Here is a 25,597-nt window from a genome sequence, read left to right as displayed (position 1 = left end):
TCCCATTTTCTTTTTTTTTTGGAGCTTTTACTCTGAAAGGTTTCAGCTTACATGTACCAATATTTTACCAGAATTTAAACAATCCGGAAAACACTTTTAGGCGGTCTGACTTTAAAATTTTTCATTGCTTTTAATATCTTTAGCATTACAAAGAGATCAAATGGTGACCACCGTCACATGAGTTAATTTATTTTTAAATCTTTGTTAGCCCATCCTAAAACGCTACCAGTGGGTCATGAAAGGTCAACACAAAATAGCTTGTGCTGCAAAAATCTGTCGTCACCTTCACTTCAATATGTATAAAAAGAACAAAATAACCTTTTACAAGACTTTTGTCTGGGAAATCTTAATTCTCACGTTTTCAAAATTCTGGCAGCACAAATCACTGATGCCATTTTGGAGGTGAAGGTGCCTGGCTTGTTGACCTTTTGATGACCTGCCTTTACGTTTTTCTTTTAAATGATAGCGGCGTAAACTGAAGTCAAAGCTCTAGAGTCACACATGCTAACCCTAATTTCTCAATGGTGCGACAAATAAAAAAAAATAAAGGTCCCACCAGAGCAATCAGCCGTTTTGTCTGAGCTCCCCTGTGGAAATCCGCTCCAGGCGCACACAGCTCCAAATCGCACAACGCTCAGTTCTGCTGCTGCTCGGCTATGAAACAAAGCAACTTGTCTCCCTCCTTTTTGTTTTGTAAAGGCATTAGAAGCTAATTTAGCAAACAGCAGGTTATGGAGGCGCTAGTCTGAAGCTGACAAGAGTTAAAAAAAATAGCCCTGGAATCCACAGCAGCCCACTCTGCTGCTGATCACTGAAGGAAATATTCACCTAAAGCACCAGAAAGAAGTCAGGCGAGGCAGCTTCTGACTACAGCTGCATGGATCGCCATTTCTTTATGCTGGAAGAAATCTTTTGAAGCAAAAAGTATTAGCAATAAATGTTACATGTATGAGCAGCAAATGGGTAAATGGAGAAACACTGGCTCACCAAAGATGAGCAACTATAATAAAATAAAATCACATTGACTGAATCAAAGGTGCATACTTCCACAAAGCACACTCAACCACAGGAGCACTTTTTTAAAAACCCATTTTACATTGTTATAAAATTTAAATTTCAGCTCAGTTTAGCACCAACACCTTTTTAAAATTTCTTTTCTTCGAATAAAAACCTTTGTTGACCAGATTGTTAGTCATTTACAAGTTTGTCTATATGAACAGTGATTTAGAAAAACAAAAGTGAACCTGCTGAAAGTGATTTAGGCGCCAGCCAGCCGCTCATTTAGGAAGCCGAATAAAAAAGGTAAGGACTCGATATGAAGGGAATAAACAGTTTAGTTCTTAAGCGACCACTACCGTACGACGCCAAAGACGGCCTCACCAATGATTTCTGTTTAAAAACAAGCGTGCAACCCAACTTTAAAGCTCACATTGTGAACATAAACAATGGCTGCAGCCAGCATGAAGGCAAGTTTATTATTTTCCAGAAATCGGCAGCGGTACCAAACCGATCGCTGCGTCTCTGCTAGCTGGTCAGAAGGATGACGTCGGGACATCCAGAGCCAAACCTGAGCGGCTTTTCTTCTCGTCCTTCTTTGCAGCTAAAAACATTTAACAGTTTTTTTTGTCTTTGTTGACAAACTGTTGGGCAAAACTGTCAAAGAAAGTACAGAAACACAACGTTCCTCTGATAGCTTTGTGACTTTATCAGGTGTGCAGGTTGGCTCACATCGCCGTTATCTCCTGGACAAATACACACACGGCGAGGTAAAAAAAAAAAAAAAAAGGTACCAAGAGACAGAAGGTCAAACGGCACGTTACGCGCCAAAAAAACAGGCTCCAGGTGTTGGTGTATTTTCAGTAAAATCTACTTTAATACACTTTTGAGACAAGAGTACAACAAAATAGAATATGCTTCAAATGTTGAATATACAAACAGTTCAGTCTGAACGCTGACAACCTTCCCTCTTTTCAGAACAACTAAAAACTATTGAAATGTCGGGGCGGGACCAACATGGCCGACTGACGTTGTCCCTGGTTTTAAAGGGGGGGGGATCCACAGTGGTTATACGTATTTAAGTCAGTGCAGCCATTTTGCATAAATCGACGCCTTTTATGATCGTTGAAATTATGGGTGCTGACTTTGACTTGTAACGTTATTCTTTCTCATTAAACACGTGGCAGCATGCATTGGCTCAGATTCATGTTTATTGCATTTGCATGCAGCTCGACTGCAGGACATCCAGCTCGAAAAAAAAGTAACAAATCTTAAAAATTTAAATCCATTTTCCACGGCGGCAGGAAGGGGAATTTTTTTTTTTTTTTTAAAAAAGACCTGCAACCTGCGGACGAGTGGAAACCTCCACCGGCATGAGTGGCCAGACCGCGGCAGAGCGGGAGGAAGAAGAAGAAAATAATAAAAAAAAAGGTCCAACCAACAGTTCAGTTTCAATAATACTGTGCCTGGTACAAAGTATCAAAATAATAAAAACAGCTAGCTGTTCAGGCAAAGAAATGTTTCAAATTAAAAATCTAAGGCTGCCCCGTTATCGTTAGCTCCACTGTAAACCGGAAAGATATATATATAGTTATATAAATATGTACAAACATAACTGATGTGGTTCCTTATCACGAGCTCTCCTGGCGGCGCTCAGGCCTTCTTCACACAGTGATGCAAGCTTAAAAAAAAAAAAAAAAAAACAAGAAAATGCTGGTTTTCAACATTTGTAGAAACACTCTTAAAAAGGATCACCTTCTTTACACTTTCCTCCCTCCCGGTTTCCTCCTTTGGTCGGTAGCAACCGGGTCGCCTTACTTTGTTAGTGTTGCAGGTTCATGTTTGTCCTCAGTCGTGTGATCCGTCATGTAGTGATCATGTTTGGTCCCGTTGCTCTTTCCTAACACCCTAACCCCCCCGACGTGTGCAGGGATCCGCCCCCCGCCGCCTGAACGCCGCTGTCCTGAGGCGGGCCGAGCGGCTCCGCCCGGGCGAGAGGCGGAGACGCGTTCAGCGCTTTGAGGAATTGTCCTTCGAGAGTTTTGCTGCTGGTTACTACGAGTTAAAGTAGAAAGAACTTCAGAAATGTAAAAAAAGTGACCTTCTCAGGCGGCGAGTAAGGAAAGAGGAGATGTCTGTGGCTTAAAACTCGGGCTCCTCTGTCTTTATCGCACGCGGAGCTTCCAGTTTCAGGACGGTCTCGCCGTCAGCGGGCTCTAACTTGATGTTCTGAATCGTCTTTGGGTTCGCTTGGTTCTGCTGGACCGTCAGGGGAACCTGCACCGCCTGCACCTGCATTCCTGCCGCCTTCAGCTTCTCCACCGTGACGCCCCCCGGTCCCCCGATCACCAGGTCCGAGCCGTTGATGACGCGCTGGCGGCGCCGTCTGACTGACGGCGCTTGGCCGCAGCTTCCTGCCTGCGACACCATCAGAGTCTGTGGCTGCGTCTGCGCGTTGAGCCTCATCACCTGCCCCCCCGGGGCCACGTTGACGGGGCCGAGGGCGCGCACCGTCAGGGGGCTTCCCAGGAAGCTGATGCCCGTGGGCGAGGCGGCCATGTTGGGTTTGTTGGCGCCGGCGGAGGCCTGGAGCTGACACTGGGCTAGCTGGTGGGCGGGGATGGTGATGATCTTGGCCAGCTGGACGGTGATCTTGTCTCCGTTCTCCGCCGTGGCCGGGACCATCGTTGGGATCGTCTGGATGACGACCTTAACAGGAAATAACAGGTTTTAAACTTTTTTTTCCCCCCAAAGTGTAGAAAGAGAGGATGAAGTAGAGCAGAAGTATTCAGATCCCTTAAACTGCCATGTCACAATCACACCACGGTTCATTTGAACATCCACCGTATGTGGTCGTTTTTTCCAGATAGGCATCAATCTGGTTGTCGTTGCTTGTCTGTGGTTGGGTGTATAATGTTTTATAGTATTTTTGAAAGCAGTTTTTGATCTCATCTGGATTAGCTTCCATTTCTTTTGTTGCATTATTTCTTATTTTGTGTATAGTTCTGTTGGCTTGTTGTTTTCTTAACCTACATGAAAGAAGTCTCAGGGATTTTTCACTTGCCTCATAATATTGCTGTTTTTTTTGGATTTCCTGGGTATTTATTATCTCCATTTCTTTTTTTAGTTTTGTAATGTTATGTTTGGTTTTGTCATCTTTGGGAGACTTTGCATGTTCTCTCTGTAATCTTTTCACTTCCTCTTCTAATTCCTGAAGTTTCTTTTCCTCTGATTCTCTTCTCATATGAGGTTATGGATATAATTTTACCTCTAATCACTGCTTTTAATGCATCCCAGATTATAGGAGGAGTCACTTCCTCATTATCGTTATTTTCTAAATATAAGATAATTTCACGTTTCAGTTTATCTTTAATTTCCGGTTTGTTCAAAATGTTTGAGTTCAGTCTCCACAAAGTGGACCTTCTCTTATTATTCAGATGGATTGAGATATAGATGGGCCCATGATCTGAGAGAGTATTAGGTCCTATTTCACAGCTGTCAACCCTTAAAAGATCTCCCTTGAACATACAGACTAAATGCAGCAAAAGACTAATCAGGGTTCCCACACCTTGGTGAACATCAAATTCAAGGACCTTTCAATGACTTTCCAGGACTAATTTCCTCAAATTCAAGGACCGCACATGGCGGCATTTACCTACTGTGACCGCTGAATAGGTTGTCATATTTTATTACAATGCAAATTCAATAAAAGACTAAACAGCATAGAAGTTGTTGGGTCAGAAGCAATGCAAGAAAGTGGACTTAATTTATAGCCTACATTGATATTGATCATATTCATAGCCTACATTTATATCCACAGTTCATGGCTATGCCATACTACATTACATATAAGATGTACATTAGCCTACCGTTTCATGGAATTTTATGGAAAAAAGTGCAGCATTGAGATATTCACAATTATATCTATTTGTTTCACTTACTTTCATCTTTGAAGCTAGTTTTGGACTTTGACTCTGAAAAGTCGCTAAATATAGCGACAAAGTCGCTGAGTTGGTAACACTGCGTGAATGTAACCTATTGGACGCACGTAGGCCTAAACAGTAGCCTACCAACTAACGAAGAAGAGGGAACGTACTTTTGCAAATTAAAAGTCTGCGGAATCAACATAATTTTAAAAGATCGTGTGGTAGTAAAATAATCACACATGAGTCGTCATCCATGTGAACTTTCAACCCCACAAAAAAATTCAAGGACTTTCAAGGACAAGGTGTTTTTTTTTTGGCTGTTTTCAAGAACTTTCAAGGGCCTTGAATTAATTTTTTCAGATTCACAAACTTTCAAGGATTTCAAGGACCCGTGGGAACCCTGACTAATGTTCAACAGGTGCTGATCCTTTTTAAAGGCTCTTGTCTAAGATCTGATCAAATCTAAAAAACCCTCGAGAGTAAAACCCCAGACGGACGGGCCTGACCTACCTTCTGTTGTGAGTTGGGGCTGGCGGCAGCAGTGAGGGGGGACGCGCTGGTGAGGAGGGTGGTGGTCCCGGCGGCCACCGTCGTTCCTGCCGGCTGCTGCATGGCCACGGTGGAGATCTTCTGACCCAGAGACGTCATCACTACCGGCACCTGCATCGCCACTCGGACCGTCCTGAGGACCAGGCAGAAAGCAAACGTTACGGCGATGATTTAAAACCCATCAGCCTCAGCTGTGACATCGTAGAGAGAGAGCGGGGGGGTCGGACCTCGGTGCCGTGGCGCTTGGGATCTGGCTGGCGTCGGGCGCCGCTGAGACCGTCACTATCCTGGGCGGGGTGGCCATCACCGGCGGTGCGCTCACGGTGGCGGCGGGAGCCTGGGCTATGATGGGTCTGTTGGAGCCCCGCAGGATGTTGGGTCTCCTGGGGGACGACAGCTCGGGGTTCTGCAGCAGCCTGTCCGGAGGCGGGGGCACGCGCTCGTAGGACGACTGCGACTCCGAGCTCATGAGGTCATCGGCGGCGGACAGGTCTGCCTTGTCCTCGTCGATGATGACGATGTTCTTGGGCATCTCTTTGAACTGGTACACCAGCCGCTGGCCCTCCACTTTGGCCAGGATTCCCCGCTGGTAGTAATACCTGGAAGAGGAGAAACAGCGAAGGTTTTAAACGTTCTTTTAAAGCAGAATAACACGATCGAAGCTTAAAGGTGGTTACCTGAGCGCCCGTCCCATGGTCTCGTAGTTCATGTCTGGTTTGTTCTTATGTTTGCCCCAAAGCTTGGACACGGCCTTTGAATCAACGAGCTTGAAGATGCCCTTCTCCCTCTGGGTCCACTTGATATACCTGGGGCAGGTGTTTTTATCCTGCAGGAGGTCCAACAGGAACTCCCAGAGGTACGTGGTGCTCCCTGCTGAAAGTCAGCGTCATGTTAGCCCTCTACTAAATCTTCTGCTCCACGGTGTTATGAAGTAGTATTTGCAGGTTTCACTCTGTTTGCCCACCCTGAAATGTTCCAGATCAAACTAACGACCCAAATAAATACAAAATACAGCCTTTAATTGATGATTTGGCTCAGTTAAGGTCAGAGTTTGTGATTCACCAACAGTGAAAAGACGGAGCAAAAAGTGGCGGCCTAGGCCAAAGGCCACCGGGTCTAACAGACATTGTGACGAAACCCAAAGATTTTGGAAATATTCTGTGGATCAATGAAAGTAGAATGAGTGTTTTTGTGCATTTCATAATGGCTGAATTCAAACTGTTCTGCTGAGAGGAGTCCCTCGGCAGTGATGGAGGAGACTACAGCTGCTGCAACAATGGTGGCTTTAAGGGGCTCTTACTTTGTCACACAGGCCAGGTAGGTTTGGAAAGCTCGATTCCCCGGCATGAATAAAATAATTTATGTTTATACTGGTTAAAATGAGTTTGATCTGAAACATTTAGGTCTAATAAAAAAAAAAAATAGAGGGACAAATCTTTTTAACAATCCTGCGTACTGTGTCGGCTGAAGCTCAGGTTATTTAAACGGACAGATACCTTTGCCCTCTCTTGGTTTCTTCTTCAAGCTGAAATCCGTCGTGCCGTTGGGAACGGCCGACTGGGGCGCCTTGCTTTTTCTTCCTGCTACAAAAGAAACATTTTAAATGTTAAAATAATAGTGTGTGGAGAAACGCGAGTGAAGTTTAAGATCTTTCATTTTCAGCAATTCATCAAAAATTCATCTAAAATTAAAGCATGAGAAAAAAAAAAGTCCTATTTGTTTTTAATCTTCAGGAAGTGTTTTTAAAACAGCAGCAGGTGGTTTTTTTCCCCCTCATCATAAAGCCAACCAATTCCTGTATAAACTGAAGTTTAATAGTCAGCATAACCACCACTGTTGGTTTTGCCACAGAAAGAGCACATTTGCTGTCACCGCACATTGTTTCTATTGGATTAGGATCTTTTCTCTCCATCATGTGAACCTGGCTGGTCTGGAAACGAGACGCTGACCCCTTACTGGTCTGTTTGGGGTCACCGTCTGTAGAACCTAGACCCAAAAACAACAATCCAGCTTCCACATGTCCACAAATGTTGTACCATCCCTCTTTAGGCCAGGAGGTGCGTTCCTATATAATTAAATAAATTATATTCTCTTTAGCACATGTTGGGTCTTTTTTTTCCTGCAGGGGCTTCTGGTCTATAGCTTGCCTTCAAGGCGTTAAAAGCTTACAGCGCTCACAGGTAACTGTGGAGCATCGATCATCCTGGAGGATCATCGGATGCATTTTGTTGCTACTTTGATCCAGTCAACGGTATTTTTCAACTTTCTTCATCTGTATGTCAGTTAAAGGTGTGTTAAAACAATCATGGCTCTAGCTGACCACTAGATGGCGCTCTGACATAATAGGTTTGGCATTTGCAGCTCAAGCTTCCAGGTTTCAGCAACAATAACATTTAAACTACTACTTATAACTCAAGCGGTGTATATAAATAAAAGGAAAACCCTTTCTAACTCTGACTTGGGGGGGGAAATCGCTGCGTTTGTGTACCTCGCTTCTTCCTGACAGGCTCGTTATTGGGCTCTGGCTCTTCTACAGAGGTGACCATCTCCTCCTCCTCGTCATCCTCCTCTTCGTCCTCCTCCACGTAGCAATTCTCAGTGGTTATCTCCACCTCCGATTCTGCAATCAAGTCAGGCCGCATGGCGGCGTGGAGGAAGTCCGGCGCCGCTTCACTTTGTGGGGTAACGGCTTCTGCATGGAGGCATTTCAGAGTAGTTTTAAAGGAAAACCGATTAAAAGCAGATCTCCACAACAACGCGCTGAGCTATTTCTGCGTTAGTTATGGCAGAAGGACAAACGGAGGACGGCGGACTCAGTTACCTGGACTGCGGTCTTCTCTCATGCTGGACGGGGAGTCCATGTGTAGCAGAGCTTCTGCCGCCTCGAAGGTTTTGTCAGAGCAGGGGACACTGCTGTAACCAGAGGCCTCCACTACAACACAGACACAGAATCAGCAAGTCACACGACGCATCAAGCAAACCTCTAAGTAGTCTGATGTATTTAACCTGATCCACTGGTTGGTCACAAACAGGCCCGACACCCTCGGTATCAGGAGCATTACAAACCTCAACGTGTTTTTATGTGGATGGTGCTGGACACACCAGCACGAGGCAGTGCATATTTGTAAAGTGGAAGGTTGACTGAGTTTCAAACATGTTTACGTTTTATAGATAACTATCAGAAAACTGGGGTGTGCGTTCGTTTTAATTCAAAGCTTTCCAGAACCACCTTTGACTCCGATTGCAGCCACCAGGTCATTTGGGGTGCATCCCTACAAAATGAAGCCGTGCCCGCTCTCAGTCAGACTGTATGGGGACCATCTGTGAACATCAGTTTTCACTCGTTGCTACAGATTCTTAACCGAATGTAGGTCAGGGACTCTAAACATGTGAACATGCTTCTATCTGAGCCACGGCTTTGTAGCTGCATCGTTTAGGCTTGCCTCGCTGTGCCAGTCTCATGTCTTTTGCAGCCTAAATATCCAACGTGATATTACTCCATCCATCTTCCAATCAACTCTTAATCTGTCCCTGCAGAAGAAAAGCCTCCCCACAGCATGACGCTGCCGCTACGTTTAACTGCTGGGATCATGTAAGTTTAGTCCAGTGCTAGTTTTTCTACTTACAGTATTTTAAATGTAAAGAAAAGGGCAAAAAGATCAGTTTTGTTCTCATGTAAACTGAAACTAGACTCTATACGGCTTTCTTTATGCCACTCATCTAGAACGGCCAGCACGCTCGATTGTGTGAATAATAGTTTGTGTCAACAGCTCTTCCCACATGATATGTGGATCTCTACAGCTCCTCCAGAGTCACCCATGGCTTCTTGGATGCTTATTTGAAGAATAATCTCCTTGCCTGACACGTGAGTTTAGGTGAACGGCCATTGGTCGGATTACAGTTATGCCATTTCCAAATGATGGATTGAGCAGGGCACTGAAAGAGCACAATATCCAAAGTTCAGGATATTGTTTTAATAAATAACCCTTCCTAAATGTCCCCAGACCTTCCTCCCTGACTGCTCTGCTATGTTCCTGGGTCTTCCTGATGACGTCTGATCACCAATGTTCTCTAACAAACCTGCGCGCCCTTCAAAGAACAACTGGGTTTATGCTGAATGTAAACTATACACATATAGACTGTTATGTAGTTGAGACCTTTTTAACTGAATTGGTTGAACTGGATTTCTTAGAAGTAATAGAATAAACGAGGCAAACCACACATTTTTTTTGTATTTGATAAAACCTGAGATTTTTTTTATATTTTTCATTATCCTTTATTATGCAGTGCTTTGTGTGGGCCTATCACAAAAACACCTAATAAAATGAACTGAAGTTTGTAGTTGTCACGTTACAGAACGTGACAACTTTGAGGGTTATGAGACTCTCAATCCACTGTTTACGTCTTTAAAAACTGAACTTTTTGATTTTGCGTATTCAACTTAATATTCTTACAAGTAACACTGCCAGGTAGCGTGCATCACTGCAGCACACACATACAGTTGTTTTTGTCTACATGTGCACTGATGACTATGGGCGCTATGACTGTGACACAATGAAACCATTTTAAAAGTCCATGCACTAAAAAAGAAAGCAGCAGACAAGGAAGCCTCATAATTGTTCAAGCTCGGCAGCTGTGGACGTGCAGCTTAAGTTTTTACAAACTCTGATAACCCAGTTCACATAATTTTACCCCATAGTGGCAGCATACAGAAACACCAAGGTTGATCCTTACTCTTAAAATTAGCATGATTTTTGTAAGAATGTAAACCGAGGCTTTGTTAAAAGGGGGCGGGGCCTCCACTGGGACCCTGAGAGGGACCCCGGGGGCACCTGCTGTTGTCAATCACCGCTGGGAAACCTGAGATAAGCATTACACCCTGTCCATGTTTGGGTATCTGGCAGTGCAGGGGAGAGAAACGGGCTATCTTTAGACAGCTGCGCTCATTCAGTCCCTCTCTCAGACAAAGAGAATGAGCTGGCAGCCATCACTATCTAGCTAAAATGCTACCCCAAAAGTCTTTTCTATCTTTTTTTTATATAAAGTATCTAATGTTTAAATCGGTATTAAATAAAAAGAAAAGCGTTTTTAATGTTTGATGCGAGCACAGAGTTGGAGCGTCTCCCAGCAATCCTCATCTTCCTGGAAGTCCGACAAAAAGTAGTTCTGTCTCTGACGACTTCCGTGTTTACACTGCTCATCATTTCCCTCCAGTTCTCTTGGAAGAGGCTTACAAATCCCGCTGTCACTCAACGCCCGCCGCCGCCTCCCATTGGTTCGTGCTACAGCCCAAAACCCGCCCCTGCTGAACCCTGATTGGACGCTCTTAGGGGAAGAAAGCGAGTGCAGCCAGGCCGTCCCACGCGTCTAACAAGGCGGCTGAAGAAAAGAAAAAAAAAACGACTTACGGTGATTGTAGGATCAAAATATAAAACCTTTAGGATGCGGGGAAGTCCTCACCGAAAGGGAGACTGAAATATTAACCAAAAGGTTCTGGATTTACCAAAAAAGGTATTAAATATACAGGCCCTACTTTTCAGGGAGTGCTGCTCTATTTAGGATTCACTTCAAAAATAAAGCAAATGTATGTGCTTCGCGCCAAAAACACGCGTAAACAATTACATAACACCTTATATCTGGTAGGGTAGGTGAAGAGTAAAAATAAACCCACATGTCCTTCCGCCTCCGACAGCGTGGCAAAGACAACAACTATACACTTCCTGGTTGTGCAGCCCCGAACCGTTATTCACCTTCATCGAGCTGCAGGAAAAACCCAACCAAAACATGCAAAACCCGCTTCGTGCACACGGCTATCTGAGGGCGCACACCGACACATCCAGCTGCAAGCTTCCCCTCGCTTTTAAAGCGGGTTTGATAACCGCCGAGCAACGCCATGCAGGTTGCGACCAAGGTGATCACTTCCTGATCGCTTCTCCGCGGCGGGCGGGTCGATGCGACGCGCTTCGACCCTCAAAACAAAAAGCCGTCCGCCACGCACAGCTCTAAAGCGGCAGTTCTCAGTGCGCGGAACCATCTTACCGGCTCTGATGAGCAGATCGAGCTGGTTTGCGTGCCCCTCATGCTGTGAAGTCGCCATGTTTCCCCCTCTCGCTGCAGATTCACATTGACTTCTCACGGCTTGGATCACTCCGCGGCTGAAACGAAATCTCAACGAGACGAATCGCGCCAGCCTGCGCGTATCCCTCCGCGAGCGACACAGGAAATCCTCCTTTCGCCCTCCCTCTCATGCGTAGTTCATACGTCAACACATTGCTGCTGATTTTTTTTTTTTTTTTGCCTCCTCCAACTTTATTTAATTTCCGCATGTATCTCATAACTACCATCCGTCATTTTAATAATAATAACCTGTCTACACATTCATATACTGAAACATTTCCAGTAGCCTTCAGTTGAAATAGAAAAAAATAAATAGAGTTAAAATGGAGATCTTGCTGAAGCGTTAAGGAAGCATAAGGGATAACCAGAAATGAATAACGTGTTTACAACTTAATTATAAGTCTAAAAATTGACCTTGTCAGGCTTTTATTGACTAACTTCCAGTCCAACCATTCCATGTTTTTACATTTTTTGTGATGACTGTGTTACATAAGAGAAATGTGCTACAAGGTTCTCTGACAAAAGGGAGCAGTTTTTGAATCTGAAGGAAAAGGAATATGATTATTTCCATTTCTGCATTAAAGCACATCCTTATCCGAAAAGGGCAGAGAACATGTTGCTTGAAATCCGTTTAGGTTTATTTATAAACTGGTAGAAATTGTCCCCAGGGCAAGTATGCATTTAGGAAAAGTTAATCCAAAATATTCTCCTCTCAAAAAAAAAAAAGGTGAACGTTTTTACGCCGTAAGCCCATACTGATGCAACTGGGATTCAAACCCACACCTCAAAGATTTGAGCCGGCAACCCCACAGTTACAGGATGAGCTCCCCAGCTCCTGCACCACTTTCACCTCTGTTGACTTAGCCCGTTATACTACAACAGAGGGACAAATATAGCACAAAACCAATTAAAAACCCCATTTTATAGTGGCTCGGTTAAAAGCTACAGGTAGCTTAACATTACAGGCTTTAGTTTAATGTGCTATAATAGCGGTTTGCTTATGTGGTGACCAGCAAACTGCTTTAGTTAATGAAAGATTTATTCATCTTCATTTCTTTTATTGAATGGGCAAAAATCAATTCCAGGCAATATTTTTTTTTATATTCAACTAACATATGCTCAATAAGATTTAGTATATTTTTTTTACTGCATCCTGAATGAATTCAGAAACTAGTTGACATTAGGAAATCATACATTTTTGATCTATTAATCACCTTTTTTTTTGCTATTTTATGCATTAACTATTTAACTGATTTCCACAAGGTGGCGCTCCAAGAACTCTAAGACCAGATCATCTCTTCTGCTACATGCAGAGGACTCATGTAACGTGAGCGGCCCAGAAAAACTGAAAACGTCAAAAATAAATACAACATTAAGTTGTAATTGTTGACGTGACGTAGTGATTTATACTGGTTTACAGTGCACGCTTTTAGGATGAAGTAGGGCAAAAGATAAAAATCTGTTTTAGTAGACTTCTATTACAAGTAAATCATGGCTTCCCAGAGCAAAGGAGATTTGTTGCAACTGGTTATCATTGGAAGATGTAACGGGAGATTACTCAGCAGTTTAATGGGCTGATTTTAACTTGGTATACTTACTAATTGTTTTCAGAAAATATCAGTAAATCCAGACCTGGTGTATGAAACATTTAGTAGTTGTGGATGGAGATTCATCATGTTTTTTTTTTTATATTAACACAATTGCCACCTTTTGTAACACTAAAAGTAAAGGGCTTGAAATAGTCATTACACGCTGCATTACGGTGTAACAAGTTCACTGCCTCTAAAACTGTCATTACCATCTGATCTTTTTCTCATTTTGTCTTTTTTCAACCACAGACTTCAGATAATTTTATTGGTATTCTACGTGATATACCAACACAAAGAAGTGCGTAATTATGAAGCACAGGGAAAATGACACATGGTTTCTACAATTTTTATGAATAAATAAAATAAAATCCAATGCCACCAATCACCTTTTTAAAGTTTCCTAATTAGTAAATAAAAACCACTTGTATTTAATTTCAGTCTCAGTATAAACGCAACTCTTCCTGGGACTGTGAATCTTGTGAGTCTTGTTACTGAAAACTGCTTTATAAATAAGCTTGCCTTGCCTTGGAAGGTCTCAGATACAATAACATTAGTTGAAAGCAGTTGAATTTATAAAGGGGTTGGATTCTGGAAAACAGAAGTAATAATTTTTGGACCAATAGAGGAGAGATCAAAAGTTAGCACACAGCTTCAGTCGCTTCAGCTAAAAACCACTGATCAGGCTCTAAATCTGGGTGTAGTGATGGACTCAGACCTGAACCTTCAAAAGCATCTAAAGACAATTACAAGGTCAGCTTTCTATCACCTGAAGAACATTTCTAGGATTAAAGGACTGATGTCTCAGCAGGATCTGGAAAAACTAATCCATGCGTTTATTTTTAGTAGAATTGATTACTGCAGCAGTGTTTTCACAGGTTTGTCTAAAAAGTGGATCAGACAGCTGCAGCTGATCCAGAACGCTGCTGCCCGCGTCCTCACTAAGACTAAGAAAGTAGAGCACATAACCCCAGTTCTAAAGTGCTTACACTGGCTCCCTGTATCTCAGAGAATAGACTTTAAAATACTTCTGTTAGTCTATAAATCCCTGAATGGCTCAGCACCTAAATACATCACAGACTTGTTATCAGTGTATAAACCCTCCAGACCACTCAGGTCTTCTGGCTCCAGCCTACTCTGCATACCTAGAACCAGAACTAAACATGGAGAAGCAGCATTTAGTTCCTATGCTCCACTGATCTGGAACAAACTTCCAGAAAACTGTAAAAGTGCTGAAAGCCTAAGTTCTTTTAAATGATTAAAAACACATTTGTTTGAAATTGCCTTTGAATGTTCTAGTTAAACTGTTTTAAATGTTCTTTTTTGTTTCTACATTCTATCCCTACTTGCTTTTATTCTTATATTTTAACCATGTAAAGCACTTTGCATTGTCTCTGTACTGAATTGTGCTATATAAATAAATTTGCCTTGCCTTGCCTATTATATCTCTGGGAGCAACATTAAATCCATCACCCAATAACAGAAACTACCAAGACATGGCGCCCACCTAACCCACGGCAAAAATGGGACCCATGCTAACTGCAGGAGCTCCAGAGATCTACACACCATCCACATGGTGACGCGTGTTGGTGGCAGCATTATGCCGTCGGGATCCTTGTCCTCAGTAGGGACAGTGGGGGGAGGAGGAGCTAAATACAGGGAGATTCTGGAAGAAAACCTGTTAGAGGGCAAACAACTGGAGGTTCACCTTTCCAGCAGGAGCCCTCAGCATACCAGAGCTACACTGACACGGTTTAGATACGAGCACATGCATGTGATAGAACGGCTCAGTCATAGACAAGACCCAAATCCAACCTAGAGTCTGCGGCAACGCTTCAAAAAACGATATTCACCGACGCGCTCCATCCAACCTGACGGAGCTGAGGAGACTGAGGTGTTTAGCTTTGTCTTTTCCTGTTGACCCATCGCCTAAAATCCCAGTGAAGTACCTTCAAGTTTATCTAACGTGAACTTTTCAAGGTATGCGTGCCAACGGTGACCGGCTCACACGTGATCCAACAACGTCTAATATCCCACCTCCTTCTCCTTCTGGCTCCACCTCCTGCACGACGTAGGCTTCGTCCCCATCCACCACCACCTGGGAGGAGTAGCCCTGCGCATCCACCAGGCCGGCAGTGGGCGCCTCCTCCACTACGACTGCTGGGTCCTCATCAGCCTCCGCGATCTCCTCCAGCTCCTCGCAGACCTCCTCGCCCTCACAGTCGTCCTCCACCTCTCCTTCCAGCTCCGCGTCGGCCTCACACGCTCCCTCCTGGGAAAAAAGGACATAATATTAGGCACGGGCTTTGCGACGCCGAGCTGGTATTAGAGGTAAAAGCAGGACGCTTGTCCAACCTGCTGAGGGTCTTCTTCAGCGGTCACGTACTCCACCATGGTCCCACCGGCGTCCACCAGCACCACGGACGTCATGATTCATGCTCCTTGTGGCTAAGGAGACGCAGCCCCTCCCCCTGTGGTCACCTCTGCTAGCGCTGTGAACGGCAGCCACTGAGAAAACAAGCAAACGGGATTAATGACGCTTAAAATCTTACCCGCACCGCGCAGAAATAATGGATCTCCCAAACATTTGACAAAGAAGGTGTCGGACGTAAACCCGTTTACTGATCTTTGTGTGAATTCCTGAACTGAATCCACCCTTAAAGTACTTCTTGATTCTGAGATCGACCAACTCGGAAATACATGCATTAGTGACCATAGTTTCAAAAAATTTAGCATTAAGATCGTGATCGTGAGGAAGTATCTTGTTACCATGTCAACAGATCAACGCCTATCCACGAATTACGTCATCGGTCATGCAACATTTTTTTATGAGCCTTGAGCTAAAAAGCCTTAAAAATCCACTTTTTCATCGAATTTTTAATTTTTTTTTCCTCAGGTCATAATAATATGTGAACTTTCTAACATTTAGCAACTTGTATGATCTCAGAATCAAGAAGTACTTTAAATATAAGCTCGATGTGGAACCAGTGTAGTTGTAAAAAAGTCTCCTCGTGTGCTTCCAGGCTCACTAAACGCCAGAGATCCGCTCTCCTTCATCTCCCCCTGAGTGGCTTTGGCCTTCAGGATGTGCCCGTCTGCTGTAACAGGAAGCGAAGCGCTGACACGGAGCCAAGTCACTACATCAGACACAGGAGCGGCGCCTGGACGGGGCGAGCTGGAGCGACGCTACGAGGCTAAGAACCACGAGGACGCTTTTGGTTCCTCTTCTAGGAAACTCGCTGTGTGAACAACTTTTAACCAGACAAGCTTCTGACGCCTTTAAACTGCTGCACGTCTAGACGTATTTGAGCCGGTTTTTCAGCACAGGAAGGGTTTATTTACAGTGTTACAATCGTGCGCCGCTGTTTTTCAGTGAAACGGCTGCTACGGAGAAGCCAAGAGGATTTTCAGCTCTTTAGCTGAGAGCTTTTAGGATATTCTGTATCATTTTATCCTCTTGGTCACAGTGCATGTTGATCCTCATCGATTAGCACCTTTTCAGCTGTTTCAAGCTTTAGAAGTATTGCTGCCTGTAGATGCGAGCCAGTAGATGAACAGCTGTCTTCTTGATGGATGCTGCTGATCGGTCATTCCACGACGAGCTCCACGCTTCTTCTGCCAATCTGAAGACCATGAAGGCTGAAAAGGGGCGTTTCACTGGCGTCTGTGAGACGCCAGTGAAACGCCGTTGACTGTTGACTAAAAGTTCCTAGACTCTAAGGATCTAGGTAATCTTTATGGAGAATGACAATATTACAGTTTAAATCCTAATCATAACTTAATCTCAAGCTTTTTCTAGCCGGTTTAGTTTTGATATCCACATTTTTAATAATGATTACAGTTAATTACTAATTGTTTCTAAGGTATATATTCCAACATCTTGACTTATTACAGAATGAATAAAGCTTATAAAAAAGGGCAAACTGTCACAAAGTTATGAAGTTATAAACTAACTTCATAACTTTGTTCATGAATTTGTCAATCTTCAGAGATTTGTTAATTAGTATGGCAGCGTTTGACCTTGATGTTTAGAGTAATTGTCAAATATTAGTTAGCAGCATCTCATAAATATGTCTTTGACGTTTTGGAACAGCAACTTTCCGTTTAGTGGCACAATCTCGTTTTATGGTTTAGAGAGTCTGCGTTTTGACGTAATGCCTCAAAAAAAATAAAAAAAATTACATTTTCTGTACCGTCTAATGAATCATCAAAGCATAAATGCCTACTTTAAAAGGGATCATTTACAACTAACAATGTAATTTTCAGGACTACTTTAGACCAAAGTCTTTCATTGCTTTTGTTTTTGAAACCAAAGAGGACCCAAACAGAACTGCTTAAAGCTGCTCACCTTCTGGCTAAAAATGTAACATAAAATTTTTTTTTTTCAAATTATGTAGGTGAAACGAAACAAAGGGGTGAAAACAACAGGAAATCTATGACTCAAATAGCATCAACAAGGTGAAAATGAAGGGGCAGTCCTGAGAATGTCCTCCCAAACGCAGCGCTGTATAATGGATGAGCCACGGCGTGCTGCGCTGCTGCCAGCGGGCTGCTAGCTCAATTATTCAGCATCATACGCTAGCAAGGATCCACTGAGCTGTTACAGTTCTGGCCAGAGGTTTAGACAAACTATAAAAGACATATGAACCATTTCCCCTCACTGTCTGACATGAAATCCAACTAAACCTTTCCCGATTTAGGCCACTTAGGAGTAGCAAATGTGTCCCCACTTGCTAAATGGGAAGAGGATTTTTCTTACTAGTTTAAATACACGGACACACCTGTGGAGGTTTTTTAAAGGCACCGCCTCATACACGCCGCTTGCTTGTGTGGCGCTGTGTGGGTTTTAGATCAACAGGTGTCAGTCAAGTCTGGTTCAACTGTGGGTCCAACTTCCAGATGTTCATCTGTTCAAACGGTGACCCGCGTGTTCAATCAGCCGTCACACCTTTCACCTGAACACATTTTGCTGTGAGATGTGTGCATCGGCGCCAGAGCAGAAGCACCAGGACTCATCAAGATGCTGAAGCTGCTAGTAGAGTCTCAAGTCCTTCAGAGAGGAAGACGCTGTTCCGCCAAAAGCAACATCACATCTCAGACAAATACTCAGACAAATAATATTTTGTGACAGCATTTTTCCATTTGGAGGAAATTGCCAAAATGCAAGCAGGGTTCTGCCTGATTTTGTGTGGAGACTTTTGGTATATTTTCTAAACTAGAGCAATGTGTAGGAAATGCTGAAGCAACAACTCAATACTTGAGCCTCCAAGTTAAACGGGACATGTTCTGTAAAATCCTGTTTTTAGCCGTAAGTACATTTTATTGTGTACCTGAAGTCTCTGGGGAATGCAGGAATATTGAATGTAGTCTCTCCCAGCACTGCGTAGATGTCTTTATATACGTTTTGGGTCATATTTATTAAGCCGTTCAGTTTTCTACTAAGTTTTAGGAACAATAACATGGCGTTTTATGTGTAGCTGCTAAACAAGGCCATGGACCTGCAGCTTACCGATCTCAAAAATCTTCCACTTTCATAATAAAAATCTTTAATTCGCCACTGCAACACACATTCCAGCGAAATGAATCCTCTGCATTTAACCCATCCTTTAGGAAGCGGTGGGCTGACACAGCGCGGCGCCCGGAGAGCATTCTGGGGTTGAGGGGGCTCAGAGTGGCAGTCTGTGGGAGTCGAACCCAGAACCTCCAGGATGAATGCGCAATGGTCCAACCACAAACTCGCTCCGACAAATGGAAATTTCTCAGAGCAGGTTTGTAGTCCAAACTGAAGGATGCCAAAGCTACAATTGGAGAAGTCAGAAAGAAATGTTTGGTTGTTTATTACACCGTCCCCCAGCAGACTACAAAAATGGCCGAACGGTGTAAAGTGGAGCGCTCTGCGACCTGGAGGGGGGGCGGGGTGTAAAGTGCCTCCTCTAGATTTAAAGAGACGGCACAGAAACGAGTTGCTCTCAGACGCAGCGTCAAAAACGGGGAACAGGGAGGTGAACTAACGAGGAAATCAGACGGAAGCGTTACAGTTCCTCTTTAAATAGACCACAACTGGATGATTTCAATGTGAAAAAGGAAGAACTGAAGAACATGATATGTTCCCTTTAAAGCTCGGGCACAAACGGGTCTTCATAACAGACGATGACCCAAAGCCTGCCGTCAAATTAGTTACACAGAGGCTTAAGGAGAACCAGATCAGTGTAGGTAAACGACTGGTTTTAAATGCATTCACAGATTTAAAAGGCTAGTTTCATTCATATCTCCAACATGCTCAACAACCGCACGGCACATCAACAGGTCTGGCGTGGTGTCTTGACATTTTAAGCACTTTACCGAGCTAAAGGAAGCTCTGCATATGTACCGTAACTTTGCTTTTCCTCGCCTACAACCTCAACGGCCCGTTGGAGATCGAGAAAAGAGAAGCAGATCAGAAACAGATGGAGAGATGAAGGGTGTGTCAGCCGGCCAGAGTCCTGCTAATGCTCTGTGAAACTGCATGACAGATGAAAGAGCAGAAAGAAAGTGTGCGCCTGGCCTCCCAACGCTTGCCACAGCACAACGATCAGTCCGCTGCAGCGTCTCTCCTGCAGGGTACCTTCAGTCAAACAAGCAATACAGGACCTGCCAGATGACTGAAGACACGTGGCTGCCTAACCGCTTCTCTTCTCAAAACGCCCGCCACACTCTCTGATCATTTCTCCCAGCAGAGGAGTGAATAACCGTGGCCTGTTTCCCAGGTTTACAGTCAGCTGTGAGTCAGAAAGAAAAACCATTTACTTTGGCAGAGTTGCTGGGCGAGAAAAGATAAGGGGCGCAGCTTTGTTATGAATGTTCTGGGTCGGTGGTGGACCAGCAGCAGCAGCAGCGTCGATGAGAAATAAAGCAGCGTCATGGTGAGGGCGCAAACTTTTCCAGCCCAGAATCCCCATAAAAGCGTCAACCCCCCCCCGACAACAGAACACGCTCCGACTTGCCTCGTCGCTGATGTGTGGGATTCAAAGGGCTGCCGTGCATCTCCGCTTTTCTCCCGTCTGATGTCCAAAAATAGGCGAGGAGACCCGACGACCGACGAGTCCCCCCGTGTGCCCACAGAGTCTGCCCCGCGCGTTTCCTCCTCCTCCTCCTCCTCCCGCCAACATCCATCGGTCCATCCGAGTGGACGGCCGTCTCCGCTCCCTGGCCGCATGCTTGCCTGGCTGCCTGCTCCCTCGGTGCAAGGAGCCTCTCAGATCGACTCAGCACTTCTCGGAGCACTGCCTCGAGTTTGCGTCACATGACGAGGGTGGAAAACACACACACACACACACGCAGTCACACACACGCAGTCACATGATCCATCAACAACAGCGCTTTTGTTCCAAATAACTGGGGCTGCTGGTCTAGATAACAACGCCCTGCCTTGTGTCCTGTCCTGCCCTCCCCTCCACACACACACACACACACACACACACAAACCACAAACACACACGACACAATGAGCAAATACACAGCAAGTATGACCTCAGGATTTACTCAACACCCGGCCCATATTTAAACACACACACAGCCAAAGTCCGCTGGGTTATTAGAATTTGGACGAAGCGGCAGAGAGGTTTAGGCTTCCAGCTTCAACAAATCGGGTTACACGTTTACCTTAAACGGGGACCTCGTCGTGTAATTAGTTGCCTTGGAAAAGTATCGACATCCCTCTTTTTTTTTTTTTTTTGGTCATGAAACTTCAGTCTATTTTGGGGGGATTTTATGAGAGGGACCCACACGGAGTAGCAGATAATTGTGAAGTGGAAAGTGCTGCCACTGAAGCTGCAGGTCTTTAGGCGTACGCCTCTACCGGCTCTGCCAGCCGAGAGGCTGCAACTGATTCCCATTTTCCTTAGCCAAGTAGCTCGAGCTCAGTAAGACTGCATAAAGAGCATAGTTTTTTATTTTTATTTTGGATCTTGCCACACATTCCGGTCTGGACTTTAACGAGGCCACCCCACCTCATGACGTTACATTAGTCTCTGTCCCGCTGGGAGGCAAACCTCTTCACGTCGTTCCCAGCCTCCAACGGGTTTTCTTCTAGCAATGCTGTGCATTCAGCTGACTGCATTCCCCCCGTCACCGTTAAAGAAACACATTCCCACAGCACGATACCGCCACCACCATGTTGAGCCATGGAGACGATGTTTTCAAGACGCTGTGTTGTGTCTGATGTTTTTGGTTTTTTTTGGCCACACGACGTCTTGCATGTAGTCCAAGAAGTTCAACTTTGGCTTCATTTGACTTCTTCCATGTGCTTGGCTCGTGACAAACTACTAACAGGAGTTTTTAATGTCTGCATAAGCCACACCTTTTTTTAATCAATTTACAATAAAAGGCAGTTTTGTGAAGTGCATGAATAACAGCGGTTATTAAAATAAAGACCGCTCTGCAGACCTTTCCATCCGTTAGGTCTGTTAGGGCTAAGTCTAAGCGCCTGCTCTTCCACCATTCATTCTTAGAGCTCATCTTTAAAGCGTGAGCCAGCACAGGGTTCACCTGACAGTAGGGTTGCACAATTAATTGCATTTTTATTATAATTGCAATTTAAAAAAACGCAATTTCCAAATCGCAGAGGTCTGCAATGTTTGGCTATGTAACAATTAGTGAATCAGACTTTAGTGTCAGTAATATGTTTAAAGTGGGTTTGCCTCCACATGGAAGGGTAGAGAGCTGCAGCAGTGAGATAATCTAATTTTATTACTTGTTTTAGAGTTTGTATAATTAAACTGTTTTACCAGAAACTTTCACGAATCTCACCATAGCATTAAGCAGTGGTTAATAAGTTTAATACATAGACTTGCTTGTTGGTTGCAATTTATGTTCAACAAGGATTGATGTCCAACTCAATTAAAAGCTGTTCTATTGAATAATATTCAAATTAATAAAAAAAATTAAGTTCTTGATTTAAATAGTCCATGTTTACAAACATCTTTATATAGAGGCCATTTTTGTTGCTTGTGGTTAATGCAGAGAAAAGTCTAAATCAAATCGCAATTTTGGTTGAAATATATCATAGGTAGAACACGATCATTTCTGCTCTGAGTTGAGACGCAGCAGCTCTTTTAGCACCTGATCTGCACAGCGATTAAACAGATTGATTTGTTGTTTGTATATGTTTAAAAAGACGTGATAAATTAAACTGAAAAAAATTAATCGCATTAAATCGCAATATTAAGATAAAAAAAAGAAATAAAAAAATCGCAATTAGATTATTTTCCAAAATCGTTCAGCCCTACCTGTCAGCCAAACATTAACAAACCCTTCACCACAGGACACACGGGGCCAGGCCATACTCTCTCCACATAATCAAAGTGTTTTCAGCCTCTATTTGGAAACGACAGTACTTCAAAATGAAAGCCTGTTAAAAACGGGGATGAACAATAAAATATGGTGCGGTTATTTCCAAAAGACACACTTTTACCGAATGAGCCAATTTGCAATACGTAGACTGATACCGTGGCCGGCACGAGATTCTTATGCTACGATAATCTTCCGGAAACATATCAGGGATGCAGGGTACTCATGAACAATAACACAGTCTAATCAAGTTCATTTAAAACTGGAATTCAGCAATTGTCCCTATTGTGGCTAAAATAACAACACAGAGTCATAGTAAACGTTATTTACGTAGCGCTTTAAAACAAAGTTACACACAGACAATTTGATTTTTAATTAATAATGAAATAATACCGGTCATGATCCACACCTGATGGCCATAGTCGAGATCCGTCTCTACACACCCTGGAACGTCCCACCATCACTTGTGAACACGACACCAAGACACTAAATCTTCTGTGTGAGGCAGAGGCTGAGCCCCGACCCAGATCCTGGGGCAAAGCCCATCAGAGCGTTCAGCCAGCTGACAGGCAGTGTGCAGACGGAGGCGGGTGGATGGGGGGGGTGGTAGACAGTGGAGAAAACTCTGCACGTTCCAACGCCTCTTCTGTTGTTTCATTTTTGTTTAACTCAGCTGTTTTCAGGCAATGTTTTAGTGAGTTTACCTTGCCACCTGTAACCTGCCCATGCCTTCTCCATTTACTCCAACATCCACTCTGTGTCCACACTTCAGCGCAGACCCACATGCTCCCACTTGATCAGCAATCCCATTACAGCTCCTAATACAGATCTGATTTCCTTGTAGCACGCCTTCTGACTCATGAAAAACCCAAGACCCAACCTGCTCAGGATTACAGACCTTCTATAATTCACTGCACCCTAGCAGGTGCATTTCAGTGTCAAAGCATGGCAGATAAGGTCACTATTATTATTATTATTATTATTATTATTATTATTATTATTATTATTATTATTAGGAAACAACTGCTGCTGCTTGTTTTTAACACAGGTCGGGTAAATGCGTATAGCGACACAGGCCCCCCGTTAATCTGCTTAAATTGTGAATGTTAAGAGCCGAGGAGAAAGAAGGAAAGTGTCAGCAAGCTAACAGGCTAGCTCTGGTAGCCTCCAGGTTAAACAAGCTGGAACGAGGGGAACCACAACAACAAACCGAGCTAAAGCTGGCTAACGTCGGGTTAAACTCCTCTTATGGGCTCCCTGCTGGCTCCCCGGCAGCCGCTGCTTGTTGTTGTTGTTGTTAGCACGGCTGCTAGTGAGAGTTTGCTGTGGGTGTGTGAGTGTCAACACTACCGTCTTCCTCCGTCCCCTCGATCCGCCGCTGCTGCTGCTGCTGCTGGCGCGCGCCTCCGGAGTCCCGCCGCTAAGCGACACCGCAGCCTAGTTAACGGTAACGTTAGAGGCTGTTGCCATGACAAACAACTGCGACGGCTTCCGGCGCCCCGGGTGTGTGTGTGAGCGCGAGGCACGGCTGGACGGCGGAGTGATTTGAGGTCGCTGGTTCGATTCTCGAGCGGTAAAATGCTCGGCTCGGTTGTTTTTGCCTCGCTGCTTCGAGGAAATCGGAGTGCTGACGTCAGAGCAGGATAAACGCGAGAGAGTTATTATGTAATTAATTAAACATATTATGTTTAATGAATATTATGTTTAATGAATTTAATGAATGTTATGTTTTTTTTTAATACTTTAAATTTTTAATGAATTCTTTCTGATGATATTTGACTTTGGCCAAAGTACCACACACTGAACTCGAATTGATTTTGATTTAGTCTGTAACGTTTAGATAAATTCGTTTTTATGTATGTAAGCTATTTATACAGGTACTTTCACTGTAATCCAAGAGCAACCCTTTTGCTTGAACCTTTTGACTTTTGAAAAACAGAGTTACGTTTTTAATGACGTAATGTTGAGCTATTTTGAGTGGTATTTCTGCTCTCAACATTTTCATTCATACTCTCTTAACTATCAATAAATACCAAACAGTAAATCGTTTGATAAACTGTCTAAGAAATGTTAATTTTATAAAACTCCATAAAAGGTTTTAGATAAATGTGACTAATGCTTAAAAAGTGACAACATAAAACTACTATATATAAAAACAAACACAAGAATTCCATCGCCTGTTGCTTAATGTGAAAGATTTGCATCTAGTAAAATTACTCATAACTCTATCTATGATGATGATGATCTCATATGCCTTTCGGAAGCTTCTTAATTTACAACATGTGAGTTAAATGGAGGAAAACAACCTGTCAATATTTTTGAAGCACACATGCAGCTTCCACCAGTATCATCTTTGGAAAGTGCCACTACATCAGGAAGAGAGCTGTGGACCTCCACAGGTGTGGCTCATCCTTGGGCTCAATCTACGGTAGCCTGAAGGGGCCATGTTTGTTCAGTTGTTTAAACAATTACAAGTATAAAAGAGTAAAGAAATTTTGCAAAATAACACACACATCCTTGATTAAAATGCTTATTGCTTATTGCCTTGACTTCCATTGTTTTTCAACCCCTTCTATGGCCTAACCCTAACCTAATTGACACCTTAGTCCTTAACCTAACCCCTAGCCCAGAAAAAAGTGAAGACCAAAAAAGGTCCTCACTATACATAACTCCTCAACTCACTAGTAAAATGGACAAAAATGTTTTCACTCAGCTACAAGTACGCACACACACACACACACACACACACACACACACACACACACACACACACACACACACACACAGACATACACACACAAAATAGAATAAATGTAAACAGAAGGTTGTCCACCACTTTATTTCACATGTGAGCACATTCCCATCATGCTACAGTCATGCTGTACTCAAAAGTCCTTCTTAAAACGTCTCATCTACGATAACTTTTCTCAACGTCCACCCAATGCGTGACATATGCCACATAATGACCCACCCTACACAGTAAATCTGTATTTTTTTCTTTAACATTGCATTTAGTCACATGTAAAACAACAGAAAAAGAGCAGGATGGTCGTTAGCAATCATTAGCTTACAGCCCTGGTAAAGTTAGAGGCTATT

General features: G+C 43.6%; 1 protein-coding gene across 5 annotated transcripts; it reads right to left on the bottom strand.

The window, feature by feature from the left end:
- Nucleotides 1–1,617: 1,617 nt before the first annotated feature.
- On the bottom strand, nt 1,618–24,085 carry elf2b (E74-like factor 2b (ets domain transcription factor)). Of its 5 annotated transcripts, none has more exons than XM_036137144.1 (10): nt 23,852–24,085; nt 15,530–15,682; nt 15,212–15,446; nt 8,293–8,403; nt 7,960–8,163; nt 6,968–7,054; nt 6,149–6,341; nt 5,699–6,070; nt 5,433–5,604; nt 1,618–3,705 (listed from the first exon to the last, which is right to left on the bottom strand). In XM_036137144.1, exons 2-10 carry the CDS (start codon nt 15,602–15,604, stop codon nt 3,139–3,141), a joined length of 2,016 nt encoding a protein of 671 aa, XP_035993037.1. In that variant the 5' UTR covers nt 15,605–15,682; nt 23,852–24,085; the 3' UTR covers nt 1,618–3,138. The 5 variants fall into 5 exon arrangements, with proteins under 5 accessions (XP_035993037.1, XP_012725644.2, XP_021175965.2 ...); XM_012870190.3 differs by having other exon boundaries at nt 6,149–6,344; nt 23,852–24,084; XM_021320290.2 differs by lacking the exon at nt 23,852–24,085 and adding an exon at nt 20,158–21,301 and having other exon boundaries at nt 6,149–6,344.
- Between the last annotated feature and the right edge of the window lie 1,512 nt (nt 24,086–25,597).

The sequence above is a fragment of the Fundulus heteroclitus genome, chromosome 5 (assembly GCF_011125445.2).
Source record: "Fundulus heteroclitus isolate FHET01 chromosome 5, MU-UCD_Fhet_4.1, whole genome shotgun sequence".
In the NCBI taxonomy this organism is placed as follows: domain Eukaryota; kingdom Metazoa; phylum Chordata; class Actinopteri; order Cyprinodontiformes; family Fundulidae; genus Fundulus; species Fundulus heteroclitus.
This window is presented reverse-complemented; position numbering and strand designations above follow the sequence as displayed.

Excerpts from the sequence above, each read along its gene's own strand:
- elf2b (XM_012870190.3), bottom strand. The coding sequence starts at position 15,604 with ATGACGTCCGTGGTGCTGGTGGACGCCGGTGGGACCATGGTGGAGTAC. Across the intron at positions 6,071-6,148 it reads ACCATGGGACGGGCGCTCAG|GTATTACTACCAGCGGGGAA; the intron begins GTAACCACCTTT and ends CTCCTCTTCCAG. Across the intron at positions 5,605-5,698 it reads CCAAGCGCCACGGCACCGAG|GACGGTCCGAGTGGCGATGC; the intron begins GTCCGACCCCCC and ends CCTGGTCCTCAG.